The following is a 17088-nucleotide window of genomic DNA, read 5'->3' as shown; positions in this document are numbered from 1 at the left end:
GAGCTGTACTGGCATCACATTCCTGCAATTTGCAATTTGGGGGGGGGGAAATTTTAGGACTACAACCACCTAGTCAGTAATCAGACTTTAGAGAAGAATAGGAACACAGAAGAATAGAAAATTTCTTCTGGGAGCAAAAAAGATTTTATAAAGAGTTTTTACCAAGCAGCAAAGAAAAGACTGAAATTAAAAACAAAAAAAAAAGAATGAAGACTACTGTTTTCTTTAATTATTCTAACTGGAAATCGGTGAACTATCTTGACCTTTACACAATAGTTCCAAAGAAGATATATTTAGCAGTTACTAGAATGGGTAAGTACATTTCTTTTACCTCTTCTTGTACAGTGCATAGTACACAGCATTTATTGTAATAATGTTCGATCTGTTGATATTTTTATCTTACAATTGCTCTTGACTCAAGCCAACAATATAAACACATTCTGCAAAAACAATCTCTTCCCTACCTTCCTGCCACTTCCAAATGGTAATGGTATGTTCGGGATCCAGCCCTACGGAGAGCAGCAGTTTGCCAGTGGCACTGAAACTGACCGAGCAGACGCCCTTTGAATGGTAGCACCGCAGTACCGAGAGTGTCTGTTTGTTCATTGCATCCCACACATGAATAGAAGGAGCTGTAGCTACACAAATATAAAACATGTAATTAGTATACCTTTTGAAATGTCTAATGATTTGCTTATTGAAGCAGTTGGTATTTTTTAATAAGACCAATAAAATTGTTCTGGTCAGACGGGAAAAAAAAGAAAGAAAGGAGATTTTGGCCTCCCTTTGGAAACCAATTGACAGCAAACAGGATCATTAAGTAGGACTAAGAAGTTGGCCTCATTACACTACTGGAGATGAAAGTTTTGCTTAACCTATTACTGGACTTCTGAAGCACATCAGAAGCTCTAAAAGCAAGCTGTCTTCTCCTGTTTTTCTCCTTGTAAAACTTAGCTCAGCATACTAACTCAAAAACCTTCATAAATATTGAGTAGATCGTCAAGAATGTGATTTCTACATGGGGCTTTTGGACAACTGATAGCTACAGAGAAATTAGTTTACAGTGCAAGGCCAAAATCTCCTTTTCTACCAAATGGTCATCTGTCTGAAATGCATGCTCTCTTAGGAGAATGTCAGCTGAGTAATCAGCTTGCTTACTGATGTAGAAGAATGAGGGCATTTAATTTAGTTTGCACTGTTTAGACTGCAAGTTCTTTGCAGTAAAAACTGTCTTTCCATGCTACCAATGTATGTGATTATTTCTATTATGATGACAGCTATTTTTTTTCCAAATGCAATGCCTTCTCCAAAGGTCTTGCAATCCATGTATAGTTTGGAATCTCTGAATAGCATCTAGGGCATTTCCAGGACAGTAAGATTCTCTTTCAAACTTCTTTACTTCTGATCTCTAGTAAATCTGACTGCAGAGTCTGGAGGTTACCGGTTATTGCATAGACCCAGATTCACATAAACTAAATTCTATTTCAGCTCCATGCTTTGTGTTTCTAATCCGCTAAATCTAGTCCCTCAAAGGCACACGTATGATGGGAAACAGTAGGCACAAAGACCCAGGTAAAATTTTAGCCACATGAAATTAAGTTTTTGAGCACAATTCCACAGCTCTTCCAAAACAGTCTTTAGAACAATCTTCCTTATTTCTTCTGTTTCCCATTGGAATTTCCTCTCATGGCACCAAGATGCCATTATCACCACCTTTTGAGAGGTACTACAGCGTAGTACAGTCATTAAAACAGAAAGGGCAGGGGTGGGCAACAACTAGCATGTCTCAAAATTTTCAGCAAACTCCTTGCTGTCCTTATGGAAAGTTGAGGGAAGGGAAAGCTTTATTTTGGCTCTGAACTGTTTTTTTCCTCTTCAGCACTCCCCTTGGGAAAACTCTGTATTGCCTTTGACCTGTGCACCTCCCCTATAACCTTGGCCAAAATTTTTCTTTTGGGTGGCAGACAGAAACCTTCACCTAGATTTCATAAATAAGAACTGACAAAATCTTTCAGAGCAAGATTTGCAGGACAGAGAACATGGACTCTTGAGTCCTCCTACTTGACAGTATTCTTCTGAAAGTCTCTGTCCTGACCTTGCATCCTGCTTATGGAGTGCTCCAGCTGCTCAACATCTGCTCTCACAAGAGAGATTTTGTAAGGTGTCATCTCCTTCTGCGAGGAGTTACATAAAGCTACCATGGGCTGGCAGGACAAAAAATATCTTCAGTAAGATGAAGCAAATCTATACCAAGTCATTATGAAACTTAATTTGCCATTCCAGCCTATTACAAACATTACTACTTCAAGAACCCCTGCATCACTGCAGACAACGGAAAATTGGAACTAGAAAAGCACAAGTTGTCAGTAAGAGAGGTGCCAAACAGCCATCAATAAATTTTAAGTGAAACTATGCAACTTTCTAATGAAGGCAGGCAGCAGCTTGAATTCCAGATTAATAGTAATAAAAGTGCTGGTTTCAGGCAGTGACAACAGAATTTAGTAATATACACAAGCTCAAACTGAAGTTGCAGTAGGAAGAAGGCAATTGAGAGGGGGAAAGTCTCCAGGCATTATATGCAGGACTAGAGATGTTCTTTCATGTAAACAACCGTATCATCACTGCTTCTTCTTCACAGTTTGAAAGTGTGGGAAAAGGTACCTATATTATTCCTCCCATCCTTAGAGCAAGCACAATTTGCCATATTTAAAAGAAGTCAACACACATTAAAAATGCCATTGTACATTTGGTTCTTCACAGAACAAGCTTTAGATCCACATGAAGATTATTATACTTTCTAGGTACACATGAATACACATTTATGCATCTCTGAAGATGTGTCACAAGACAGTTATGGCTGCTCAACAATGAACTCACTCACACATGATGGTGATGAATTTTTAAGATTACAGTTGAAAAAACAACGTATTAATAAAAAATAGCTCAGTCAAGATTGTCAAACTGTCAAAGACCCAAAATTATATAGAAAAAATTAAACTGACATCATAACAAGCATTTTGGATCACTGGTAATAACTGCATGACAATCATACATAAATGTGAAAGGTGATTGTTTTTTTCACTCAGTCACCTAGGCCTCCTCAATGGTATTTACTTTAGAAATGCATATTTAAAATTATAGTCAATTGAGTGTCTAAAACAAATGTTAATTGTCAGCCCCAACATGTCTATAAAACCTGCAAGCGTACATAGGAATGCTACAGAGGCAGTATGTATTAGAACTCACTAATCACTGGGCAGCAAGAAGGGAATGTTACAACAAAAGTAGTTTTTAAGAGTGTTCTAACATTTTAATTGTTTCTATATTTACAATTTGCTGAGCTGTTGTGGTTTATATTCAGTGCTGACAGTAATATGACTGATACAGGGATTTAATAAACTAAAAATGAATTCATGTCACTTATTGTTCTATAAAGCTATAGATGGCTACTGGATAGGCTAACTACACCTGAAGATGTTAAAATTTTATTTCCCTTACCTGACATATCTGCTGAGTCTCCTGTAATGGAAAAGCAGCAGAAAAATAATTAGACCAGAAATAAGATAAGTGCTAAAGAAAATATATGCCACATTTAGTGTAATTTCTTAACACACACCTTGATGTCATCTCTTTGCATTGCAGCAGCACCAATACTGCTTTTATTGTTAAAGATGAACAATTACAGATAAAAGGCGGTCACATCAGAAATAAAAATTCGTAGAATTAATATATTTTGATTTCCATTTTGAGTTACTACACAAAAATCTAGTTTTGGTTTATGTTAGGTCTCTCTCTGCCAAATTAAATAAAAAAACATATTTTACATGTTACTGATATTTTAACAAATTAAGTGAGGGAAAAAAAAAAGCTGATTGCTATTCTGGTAAGAAGTAATGTTTGAGTCTGATCTTGACACGTGGCAAATACACCCAACATTCTTCTATAGAAGCATTAAGAAATCAGAATTATAAAGGTTCAGGTACTAGTAAATATTACCGAGACTCCACATAATAGCATTACAGTTTAAAAATACTTAAAAATAATGTATTTGTAAATCTTTTGAAGATTTAAATCATGATGGTGAAGCTATGTTTGTGCCAGTCATACAGTAGGAAAAGCAGCAGCAGCAAAGTATGTTCTTTATGGAGTATGTACTCCTTAACACCTGTTCAGAATCTAAAAGTAAGTGTTGTTTAAAGATATTTTGCTTCCAGATCATTTTTCAGATTTAATTCTCTCCTTAAAAATAATATTTTTTGTAGTTTAATTTTTAAGTGTCATCTGCTCCTGATTTGTATGCCTTAATCCACATTACAAAACAGTTAAAATTGTTCTACTGCTAGTTGATGTAGAAATGATTATGAAATAAAAAAGCATTAAGGCTCCTGTGTTTCTTCTTGGGTAAGATGAACACTGAAGAAAATCAAGCAAAGAACAAATTTTCACATTATGCCTACATTCTTCCCGTATATCCTATCATATGGAAAGGCAAACAGGGCCAGATTCATACGCTGAAAAAGCAAATTCCTAAAGACAATAAAAAGTCTGTAATTCCTGCAAATGTTCTTTGCAATCAAACCATAGGCAAAAATCTGCTGATAATTTTTTCCATTTAAATAATTTCCATTAATGATTTCTTTAAATTGATGTGAGGCAAGAAACTCACCAAGAAATGAAGCTATTTTAGCTAAGCAGTTACTATCGATGAGTCAATTTTAATGAGACATGCACCTAAAAATCCAAGACAGAGGGAAGCAGGTAATAAACTCTGACAAACTGAACATATTTAGATGAAACATCTAAAACAAACCTACAGGGGGAAAAAAAGCTATTCTGGCTAAAATAAACAAAGGGGTTTTTTGTGTTCTATGCACTAAGGAAAACAATGTGGTTTTGAATCTGCTAAGAAACAACTGAAGGTATTAAAACTGCAATTGGGTTGTAGGACTACAAAAATTACACTATTCTGCAAAATTTAGAAACAGTAGTATTAGTTCAGCTATGCAGATGCACAGTGGGTTTTTTCCTTTTCCTTTTTTTTTTTCTTTTTTTTTAAACCTGGTTAGTTCATAGATCAATTTTAATGTTACTGTGAAACATATATATTTTCCCTCTAAATCTAAATGTATCTGTAGGGAAACACCATTAGGGTTTTGGTTCTGCCTAGAATATTACAACTGTGTATTATCAAAACACCAAGTAGGTATTATAAATCTGCCTGATGAGATAAAACCTACATAAAGTGACATCTATTTTAAGAATTCTGGGTTTAGTCCATGTAGAAATGAAGGATAGCTCAATTAAGCTTCTTTGGAAGGGCTATGACTCTTTGGAAGGCCTAACACAAGCTGATAGTTAAATAAAATCTGACTAATTTCATGGGGCTTAAGATTTCTAAAAAAATATTTTTTATAACACTCCAAATAAAAGATAAGCTTAATCTTCTTTCATGCCTCAATGTTTTTTGTTCAACTTTATTAAATTACACTCAAAGAAACATATAAAGAGGACAGGTAACTGAGTAACACTCATACAAACGGAGATAGCATAATCAACTATTTTTGTGATTTATCATGGACTCACAAGGCCTCAATTGCATGCTCTTACGTTAATTTCTTTTTACAAAAATACAAACATACCTACTTGGCCAGTTGCCACTATGTTGGTAAACTTGGGGTGCTGATTTACAGTGAGGCACAAAATATCATCACTGTGTTCCTGGTAAAAAGACTGAGAGCCTAAAAAAAAAAGAAGTCCAACTTGAATTAAAACATTTACACACACATAGACATGGTTAATGTTTGAAAATTTTGTAATATTTGTTAGAAAACAGCATTATGGTGATGTTGCTGTTTGGAGCTTAAAACCAGGAAACAGAAACTCCTAGTATTTTACCATATAGCACTCAATAACTCCAAATATTCCCTCGAGTTTTCTACATCAAGTTGCTTAAATATCACAGAAACAAATGGCATTGTGTTATTCTTTAAAAGTCTAAGTTATCTAAACTAAATTGGTTATTGGGAATGAACGTATGTGATATCGAGGACTGAAAAGTAAACCAAATAAAAAATAATTAACTTAGTCTTAGAAAAAAACATTAAACAACTCTGACAGCCCAATTGTTCAGCTGTTTGAGTTTCTGTGATCATTTTAAAAAGCAAATTTCAGAAAGCTAATACCAAAAAAATCAGATCTTTACTTCCTTCAAAATTCAGTCACCACAAGCATTTCAATATATTTAGTTTGCTTATGCAGCTATTATGAATCATCTCTACAGACAGAATTTTCAGCAACAAATAATAATTTTCCCACATCTTTTATAAGATTTAAAGCATACCAGTTACTTCATAAACTGTAACTCCGTGTGTGTGAAGAAACATTTTTCCTCAAGTGGGTTTTCTCCTACCTGTTGCCACATTATACAAGATCCCGATAGATGCAGTATGATATATTACATCAGCACCATCATTCAAATAGTGCACATTGTTTCTGCAGTCCTTGCCTCGGTACCCAAATACCAGCTCCAAAATTAGGTCCTAAAAAAGATATTTACATCTATTAGATACTCAAAACTCTAAAGCAATTATGAACTTTACAATCTTTTCCAGGATTTTATTTTTCAAGTATGTCCTTATGCACTAAAGGAAAAGGAGTTTAACAACGTCTCAGACCAACACAAACGGAGATCCTGCCTTCCCTGTCAGCTTACATTGCTGCTCATTCTTACCCTACACAGTCGTGTCATCCTATCATCTCTGTTTGGTGGATGCTATAGAATATTTATATGTGTATACACACACATACATATACATACACAGAAAGAGATATTCATACACATGCATAGAAATAAATAAATAAATTACAGTGAGCCTAGAAGAGCACAGCTCTTTTGATGCAGAAGATACTAAGAAACAAAGAATGATAAACATTGGTCCACAATTTAATTCCAGCTGGCAATTAACAAAGTTGAATTACAGCCTAAAAGTGTAGCAAAAGGCCGTTTATTATGCTACATGAAACATTTTGTTTCATATCATAGAAAATATTTCAGCTGATATGAAGAACTGCATTTTTCAAGGTTAGATGAAATTTCCACTTCAGATTAATCAAAAGTAAGTATATTTATTTGCTTTGGCCATGTAATGAAAAAAAACAGGTGCCCGAGCTAAAGGCATCATTAATAGACTTTTAAAAATTATTTTATTTTTAAAACTTAACAATGATGAATTTTAAACAGTTTTAAAGAAAAATTAAAAAAATTATGAAGTAAAAGATGCTTAGTTTTCTTGGTGATAATACACCCGTTAACAATCCAATTATCTAAACAGGACATATTGCTTTCTACACATTGCATTTAAAAAGTTTTATTGGTACTAAGAATTAAGTTGTGTTCCATTTCATTTGCAGGAAAAAGTAATATCAGGCTTTCTTGGATTTACAAAAAAAAAAACAACTCCCACTTTTTTTGCTATTTACTCACTATTCAATATTTTCATGTTTGATACATTTAAAATGAAACAATCATTTAGTGTGTCCACAAATGTGTCAATTTCTGGCAAAAAAAAATCCTAAAAGGAGAGGAAGAGGACATTAGTGGTTTTCTTACCTCTATAGGTCTCTTTTTTTTCCCAACATTATTTGTCTGAAGTTTCTCAGGCTGTGGCAATGCCCTACTAACTGGTGGTCTGAAATAAAGAACTGTGAATAAGAGAAGGCTGTCCGTCACCCATTCCATGCTAACACAGTACCCTCCAACCTGCTATTGCATATGGAAAACTCATAGCCCTATCCTGCTTAACTGATATTTGTATTCATCTTTAAAAGAAATACTTCTGTCAATGAAAAAAAAAACAAAACCAAAACACACAACTTTGTTTAACATGCTAGGTTTTCCAACAATTCTTCAACAATCCATGAGGTTAATGCAAAAGTTTGTTTTACAATGAATGACCACTGATACAATATTCTTAGCTTTTTCATGCTACATTGTTAAGGTACTTCCATCTTCTCTGTAGCAATTTTTATGGGATAAACTTCAAAGGCTTACCTGATTGATCTGAATACTTGACATAATAATTCCTGTTCCCACATGCCTGCAGTAGGCCTTAACTTTTCTTATTTTTGTAAGAGTTTGTAAAGAACCGCAGGTACACCTGCCCATTCACTCTTACATCAACAGAAACAAGTTATTGATCAACCCTTAGTTGGAAGTAAATCATGACCATGCAAATGCATGAATATTAGCCATAACTTATGTTCCTGTTCTGAATAGTCCAGATTTAATTAAGAAATCTCAGCTAGATATGTTTGATAAATATCTGTAACAAATCTTTCAGATTATGTTCAACTGTTCATATACAAAGAAACATACAAACAAATAAGCTTTATTTATCAAAATTATGCAATTATTTCTAGTAATTTGCAGGAGCATTGGTTATTGATTCTATATACACAGCCTATGTGGCCATGAAAAGAAACCTGTACGTTTGACCCTTAAGAGGAACAATTCATTTAAAAATAAATTCTATGTATAGATTCAATGAAATCCAGATGATTTAATCTAGCAGGCAGTGTGACAAACCAGTATCACACATAGAGCAACAGGTCAATTCTCTTTCATATTCCCTTTTTAGTATGAAGTACTTTTAATGCCATCTCTGCTCTTGATGACTTGATGCAAAATAATCACCTTGTCTTTTCTAAGAACAAGAGACTATGACTTGTTCGTACACTGTATATTTTGAACTACATTCGAAAAGTATTTTTTCAGTTATTCAAATAAAATACCATTTTCTGAGCTTTATTGCTCCATTTTCCCTGCCTAACTTTAGTACAATTTATAGACTGATGTCATAATACCAATCAAAAGATTTGTACATATTATAATGCAAATTATACTGCAACTATAAACTGTGTTCTGAGATGCTTCAGTTACTTCCTCTACACTTAGAAGCATGTAAAGTCCTATGGAAAAAAAAAGTTACAAAAGAAAAACAGATGATGAAAAATTTCTGTCTGGTAAAGAAGTCTGTCGGATGCCTGGATCACCCAAACATGATCAAGTTTATTAAAACTGGCTATTGTGTTAGATAGGGCCAGAGGGAGGTACTTGAAATATTTAATTCAGCATCATAAATCTAGATTTTATGAAATGTAAAATCTTTACAATAGAAAATCCAAATCCAGATCTAAAAAGAAATATTGCTACTTTACATTGGATAGTTAACACAATGAGTCTTTTCACAGGGAGGGAATATGGGCTGTATTAAACAAATTCTTATCAGAGCAAAGTATGAAATAATAATTTAAAGTTAAAAAGAAAATTCAAGGCATGAAGGAAAATAACTAAGACTCATATTTCATATTCATTCATAAATAAGTGCAAATTAAAACAGAGAACACTAACTGAAGTATGGAGAAAGACTTTTATAATTTCACAAAGAATTGTAGTCTAATACTTGTTTTTTGCTACTCCAAAATTCTTACTCTTGGAAAACAGACTTCTAATTAACTGGCAGTAAAGACAAAATCTGGGGACATCTACCATAAATAGCAATGCAGGTCAGAAAAGGAGTCCAATGTGGACATGCACTAAAGGTCTCCTCGCTCAGAGACAAACATTAAAAGATAGCAGCATTTAAATACACTCTTTCAGTCCTGCTGAAAGTCTGTCTGGTGGAAATGTACCCCCAGACTTCATTCTCAAAGGTCCTCAGTTACACATCCTTTTTTCCCCTCTCCGAGGTCTCCAGTTAGAAGAAATTCATATACACCTCGAGACAGAAAACCAAGGCATTTGAATTTCTTTTTCAGTTATAGCCTGGACCTAGCTCACAGCCATAGCATCCTGTCCCTTAGTCTGTGAAGGTGAAGAAGTATTCTCCTAACTTTTGGAAAAGAGGAGGAAAAGCAAACCAAGCATAGTCTGGGCTGCCCTCATTATCTATACAAGCATATTGGCCAGTACAGGAAGCAAAGTATACATCTGATTTCTGTCAGCAATCCCAACATCCAATTTCATGATGACTCTTGAATCACTGTCTCTCAACCAGCTCTTTCCAGGTCTTAAACTTGATGCGAAATTCCTAGCCTCCCCAGCTATTTTCCAGGTCCGTTCTTCTCTTCTGTCCTATCACCCCTGACTCCTAGCATGCTGTCATCTAGCCCGTCATATTACAACGATAGTATTGCTAAGTACGATTAAAATTCCATTTAATTTAAAAAAATAAAGAAACTACTTTTATTCAGAAGTTTCTAAATTCTCAACAGCAAACACTCCCAATAAGTCACAACGTTTATCACATCAAGTATATATGGCGAGAGGTCATCTAAAGTTTTGCAGAGGAAAAAATCTTTCACCATATTTGTTCCCCACCTTCACAGTAGATGAGCAATTTCAGTTACAAATACACTGATCAAGAGGTAACAGGTATCTCCCAGTGCCACAGAAGCCTTCTTATCACTATGTGCTACTCAAATTGAATCAAATTCAATCAAGTAAAACTACTGAAATGCATGAACAAAAATTGAAAGGTATGGGGGATGAGCTTTCTGAAAGCACTTCAGTGATACAGAGAAGAAAAACCTGCCCTTATTCATTCAAGTAAATGAAGAGACAGAGAAAGAGAAAAACTAGTACAGCCCAGGTCCAATTAAAATCTGCTGGGGGGAGGGGAGCGTGGGTATGTGTGAAATCAGACAGCTTCGTCAAACATCTGAGGTAAATTTACTTTAAGATTTCCTTTTCTCTCGTAAAGCACAACTTTTATTTCCAATATCTTTTTTGAAATGGTCACATCGACCTCCCAAAATAGTAACAAATAAAGCTTTGTTTGGGTTGTGGAGTGGGGGGGTTTTTTTGCATATGAATGTAAGCGCTGCTTAAAACTAGAACAAGTTCTCTGCCTGTGCAATCAAAAGTCTGTGAAGAATGAACAGGGTTAACAAGTTCAATAAATTGCACATACACAATTATACATATTCTGTTATTTTATGGCTAAGAATTATAGTTATTGAAATATATCTAATACCTGATTTGTGTAAAGGTTAATGATATCAAGAGTTGCTAACCAATTTTTTTCCTACCTACAGTTTATTATTTTGAATTATAATTAAAGTTCCTTAATTCCTTTGATACCTCCATAATTGCTGCTCATTTATTATATAATCAGGAACACACTTATAAATGCAAGAAGTTCCTTAAAAAACACTTGTACAAAAGTGGTTCCTTAAAAACCACTTACATAATGTTGACTTTAAATCCTTTTTTAAATTAAGCAAACACAACATGTACCTTTCTCTTTTTAAACATGGAAATCGGGAACAATGCTGAAGTGCTGAAAATTGAAAGACTGTATACCAGTGATTCTGCTGGTCCTAACCATTAGTTCCATCAAGAATCACAGAGGGAGAAAAAAAGAGGAAGCTATAATAAACAGGATCAATGTTCACCAGTTTTCCACTGTCATGTTACCTCTTCTCTCATCCCATGCAGCAGCTATAAAATGAAACAGCAAGTACAGTAGGGAGTACTGCAGAAATGTGAGACTGGCATGCTGTTTGTTGTGCATGCTGCTTCTACTGGTATGTTGTAGAACTCAAAAAGGCTTCTGGAGAAAAAAAAAAATCCAGCTGTCAATGACATTTTAAGGACTAAAAAGAAATCACAATGCCACCTTACTCAGCTGTTGTCCTGGTTTCAGCTGGGATAGAGTTAATTTTTTTCCTAGCAGCTGGTAGAATACTGTGTTTTGGATTTAGGATGAGAATAATGTTGATAACACACTGATGTTTTAGTTGTTGCTGAGCAGTGCTTACATTAAGTCAAGGACTTTTCAGCTTCTCATACTGCCCTGCCAGTGAGGAGGGTGGAGGGGGACAAGAAGCTGGGAGAGGACACACCCGGGACAGCTGACCCAAACTGGCCAAGAGAGTATTCCATTCATATGACGTCATACTGAACAAAAAACTGGGGGAGAGTTGGCTGGGGGGGCACGGCTGCTGCTTGGGAATTGGCTGGGTGTCGGTCAGCAGGTGGTGAGCAATTGCATTGTGCATTACTTGGTTTGTATATTCTTTTATCATTATTACTATTTTCCCTTCCTTTTCTGTCCCATTAAATTGTCTTTATCTCAACTCATGAGTTTCACCTTTTTTCCAACTCTCTCCCACTGGGGGGAAGTGAGCAAACGGCTGTGTGGTGTTTAGCTGCCTGCCAGGTTAAACCACAACAGCTGTGAAGCATCAACACCCAAGATATGATTGCCAGCCTACACACACACCAGCAGAAAAAAATCCAAACCTTCTTGAAGAAAGGAAAGTAGAAAAAGATACACTCCTCTGACAGTTCCAGAGAGCATTCTGAGCTGAGAGAGAAGCATAATTTCTGACGCTTTTCAGACAGCAAGAAAATCATTAAATGTCGCTTCCTTTAGATTACATTGCAGCCAGCACATGGAAAAAGAATGTCAGATTCTAGATCTAGCAATCTTGGATAAACTTCTCTACTACTTTGAACAGCAGACTAAGAAACATATCACTAACTAATGCCACTCTTTCAAAAAAAAAAAAAAAGATGTATGAAAAGTAGCAAACGAAGATTTCGGATCAAAGACAGGAGATGACTATGCATTACCATCAAAAAAACCCACCCAATATGAAGCAAGAAGTCCAAACTGTAGGGAACTGAGGGAACTCTTAGGACAATTCCTAAGAATCTATCCATAAAAATATTTTTATGCCCATCTCGATTTAGAGCTTCTAAGAAGATAAAAGGTATTCCCAGAAACGCTATTATTTAGGAGGAACAGCGTACGTTTATCAGTTGTCAGAGGCTAGTGCTGTTTGACTGCTGTTGCAAAGATACATAAAAATCAGAGATTGAGGGAGGACTGCATAGGTCAGGCGAGATTCAAGGAAATAAAACGGATACATCTAAAACAGCAGAGGAAATCCCTGTAGTTACATATTTGAGGTAAAGAAAATGAAAAGTAGGTTCAACAGGTTTTTCCCGGGGTGGGGAACCCACCACAAAAACAAACCACCAAAACCAAGCTTAATAGCAGTAGGAAACTTGATGACCATAGGTCATCCAGACAGCTCTGGAGTAGAAGTGAGTGACAATGCTGGTGTTGAGCAGGCAGACAGCATGCAAGGGCTGTAGGCTCCACAACTGGAGGTCAGTCCTGCTTTACAGATGGGGGTAGGGGAAGACTGCCCACTCTACCTCCTGCTCACCCCAGCATGCTTCCAAATGTGTTATATTTTTAATTTTTGATTTGTTATGGAAAATACAGCAACAGTGTTATTACTGTTGCTCTAGAAATTGATATAACACAGCATAAAGAGCCCTTCTTCCACTCATCACCCTCACATTTGACACACAGCACTCAAGCTCATTTCTTTCCTTTTTCCCCCCCTCTTATTTCATTTATGTACCTGAAAGATAGAGGAAAAAGTGAGTTAGAGGAAAAAAAAAGCTGAAAAAATTAAATAGAGCAGGAGAGCATATCTAAAGTTTCATGAAAGCAGTAAAAACGGAAAGGACATGGTGCTGGCACAGGTTTCTGTTACTGGAACTGAATTGACTGGAAGTGAAGATTTCTCTGCTGCTTGGATTGAGAATGTGGCATTTTTTGACATTTGCTGTCTGCTAATCCCTTGTGATAGACTGGGAGAAGAGGTAAAACAATCTCACATGAAACAACTGCTTGAAAAGACTATCTATACCTGAAGGCTGTACAGATAAACAGATACAGATAGGTTGATATCCATTCTTAGCCAATCATTAGAATACATTTACATTTGTACATTACCATACAAAAGAATAAAGTGAATGTACATTGGTCAATAAAACTTCACTTGACAATTTATACTCAGCTATATTATCTCACAGGTCACCTAAACAATTTATGCAAGTACTCGTCTATGAAAGACTAATTCTATATTGATTCAAAGCAGTGGAACTGGAGTGCAAATTACAAGCGCGTACGTATTTTTTCCAATTAAGTTTCAAGATGACAACTTGTGCATTTAAAAGAAGGAATGTTGAAGGACACCAGAATACATTTTCCAAGGGTTTTTTTAAAGGTGCAAAAGCTGAAGATGTTTTTCACTTGCTATTTAATGTGCAGGAAAATGACTGTGTTGGCATATACAACACACAGTGGTCATACACCTGCACGTATAACTGGCTGCATGCTCAACAACTGTGTGCAAAAGATGGGAAGGAGAGCATGAATAACATTTTGGTGTGAATGCACATATGGATGGAGTCAGTTTGAACATGTAGGAGAGTTCCAGCCATCTATCATAGGGGAAATAAATACCTTAATATTGGCACTTTATTTTCAACATGAAAATAGAATCAGTATATATATTTTAATATTTCTTGTTATGAGACCATAACAACGGAACACAAGCACTTTGAAGTAATTTGTGAAACAAAGAAATCCCTTTTTCATGGTTTTAGACATAGTTTCAATATTATTGATACTGCTACCCATGTTGTCTTGTATGATGTTGTATTTCACTCCCTATTTTTATTATTGATACTGAGTTTCTAAAGTTAGTAACAGAACAAGGGATGGTCTTTTGTGGGTAATATAAACTGCGATCAATTCTTTGAGTTCCATGGTAACATGAAAATGTCAATTAGAATATTTATTTCTGTTTTAAAAATCCAAGTGTTATTTTGCGCATTATTTCATAGAACAAATTATAGCTGTTAGTACAAAAGAAAAAGTCCCCATAGGTGCACCTCGTACTTTGGGGGACTTGCAGAGAACTTAGCAGTCGATTTTGCACTAGCCTTCAGCATGAAGCAACTCTCACTGCCCTCCCCAAAAGGTGCTGGCAAGCATGAAGTAGAGAATTAATTTTAAAAGTAAGGAGGAGTTCTTTCCATTCACTCTTGGTAAGATTTTCAAAGTCACTTGTGAAACTTTAGAGGTCTGATTTCTATTAAAAGATAATGAAACCTGGTGATTTTTAAATACTGCTTCTTGACAATGATTAGTCATAATTATTTTCATGTGTCCTATGAGTAGTAAGTGCCATTTTGTATGCACTAACATGCATACAGGTAATCTAACACTTAAATAATTTAGCAACATGTACACCTTGACATCTCAGATGAGACTGTCCCATCAAATGTAAAACAATCCACCTTTGAGGTAGACAGCTGTCCACTAGGGACCGGAGAGAGTGCTAATCTCTGTATTTTAATAAGTATTATTGAAAAATATATTTGTAAAACCTAGGCAAGTTTAATGGTCCATTTAGTTAATTTTATATTGGTAGGTAAATAAATATCTAGCTTATTGTATGGAACAGAACTACAATGAATACATATAAATTTAAAATTTGTAATACAGCAATATTCTGAAGAGTGATAGGTGCACGTATAGCACCCAACATGACAGATGGCTTTTTAAGGAAAATGGGATATGACAGTAAAATATGGACTAGATAGCAAAATAAAAGCATTACCTGGAACCTCTTTTCAGCAGCAGGTGGGAAAGAGAAAAGGATTACTTATACAAGTTTTGCTGAAAGGTAGCTGTCATATTCATAGAAAGAATTATTATTGACTTTCTGGTTTGTTTACTTCTTTTTACAACAAGGGGTTTATTAACAACTTCATAGGTTATGTAAACCTATTATTTGTACAGAAAACTCCCATTCACGTAAACGGGAATTACGAACATGTGTTGGCATGAGAATATAATTCTTAGGAATGATTCCTACTGTAAACAGAGAAAGAAGGCAGCAGCAGACCCAAAAACCTCTTAAGTCTATCAAGTGTTTAAAGAGTTGGCAAACACAACACCTGAATTACTCAAAGAAAGGTTTTGCAGGTTTAACTTCCCGTAATGAGCTGATAGATAGAACTCACTATTCAACTCACTAGTCAACTCACTATTAAAGACAGATGTTCACGTTCACTCATAAAAATACATTGAGTTATACTAAAATACAATTATCTCAGCTAGTCAAAATGTGTAGGGTACCGAGCATTGCTGTTTTTTCATGATTATTTAATTCAGTTTATGCTGACTGAAGATATTTGGACATCTGTTTCACAAATTTGTTGCACTGAATGGGTTTCTTAGTCATGTATGACGCATACTCCTATACTTTGACTAGCAAAAAATCATTATTAACCATCAGAATATACAGGCATGTACAGATTATTTCCTAATATTTGTACCATGCATGGGCACTTTTCATTAGTCTGATTCGCAGGTACACTTTCTTTGTTTTGATTTGCTGTTCTTTTAAGAACTACCAAGCAATTCCACTGCAGCAAAGACACCAGTTATCAGTCTCTTTCACTTGTAAGTGAAGCAAAAATAATTTTTCCCTCATCTGTTAGGGAAAACTTTCCAGAAAATTAAGAAAACAGTGTTATCAACTTACAAATGGATTCCCCCCCCCAAATGAAAATATTGTTTTACTGAATCTCTTCTAATTAGTTCCAACTTTGTTTTGCAATGCAAGACTGATGCATTATTTCTTCATATAAAAGCTAAACCTTTTCTCCCAATAAAATGCAAATGCATCTTGAACAGGTTTTACAGTCAATAACATGCAATTCTTCAAGGACTACAGAATTCAAATACCTTCAGATATTTTTCAGAATAAGCATTATGCAGGGCAAATAAGAGTTTCTCCAAGAATGGAGCACAGTGTTCTCTTACAATTATCCTGAGTAAACTGAACCAAACGTTCATATAGCCAGAGGAAAATTCTTAGCTTTCATTTGGCAGTTTCAATTCTTTAATCTCCAATTCTGCTTTTTCAATCTCATGATTTAAGTATGGAACAAGATTTTCCACATGGACCACATGTGACATATCTAATTATTAGCTGGTAAATATTTACATATATGGAGATATGATAGGATGCCTAATTGGTACAAGGCAGATTTCATAAAATGCTTTTGTGCTGTCTTCATCACTGGAATATGCGTGACTTATTTGGAGCTGTATTCAACCTATCTAGCAATATGCCTGTGTTTCAGTTATCCTTTTCTTGAGGTCTTCAATAAATGCATATTGTTCACACAACTTCTCAGGTTCTGTT

General features: G+C 35.2%; 1 protein-coding gene across 1 annotated transcript in view; it reads right to left on the bottom strand.

Moving 5' to 3' along the window:
* Window positions 1–17088, bottom strand: part of EML5 (EMAP like 5) — a 114083-nt gene that overhangs the window by 13132 nt on the left and 83863 nt on the right. Inside the window, 6 exon segments of the mRNA XM_075151343.1 lie at window positions 465–638; window positions 2096–2204; window positions 3499–3519; window positions 5644–5738; window positions 6410–6539; window positions 7610–7688. Of these exon segments, the coding sequence (XP_075007444.1) occupies window positions 465–638; window positions 2096–2204; window positions 3499–3519; window positions 5644–5738; window positions 6410–6539; window positions 7610–7688 (608 nt within the window).

This window comes from Calonectris borealis, chromosome 5 (genome assembly GCF_964195595.1).
Source record: "Calonectris borealis chromosome 5, bCalBor7.hap1.2, whole genome shotgun sequence".
NCBI lineage: Eukaryota > Metazoa > Chordata > Aves > Procellariiformes > Procellariidae > Calonectris > Calonectris borealis.
Note: the sequence above shows the minus strand (reverse complement) of the source record. Positions and strands in the feature narration are given on the sequence as shown.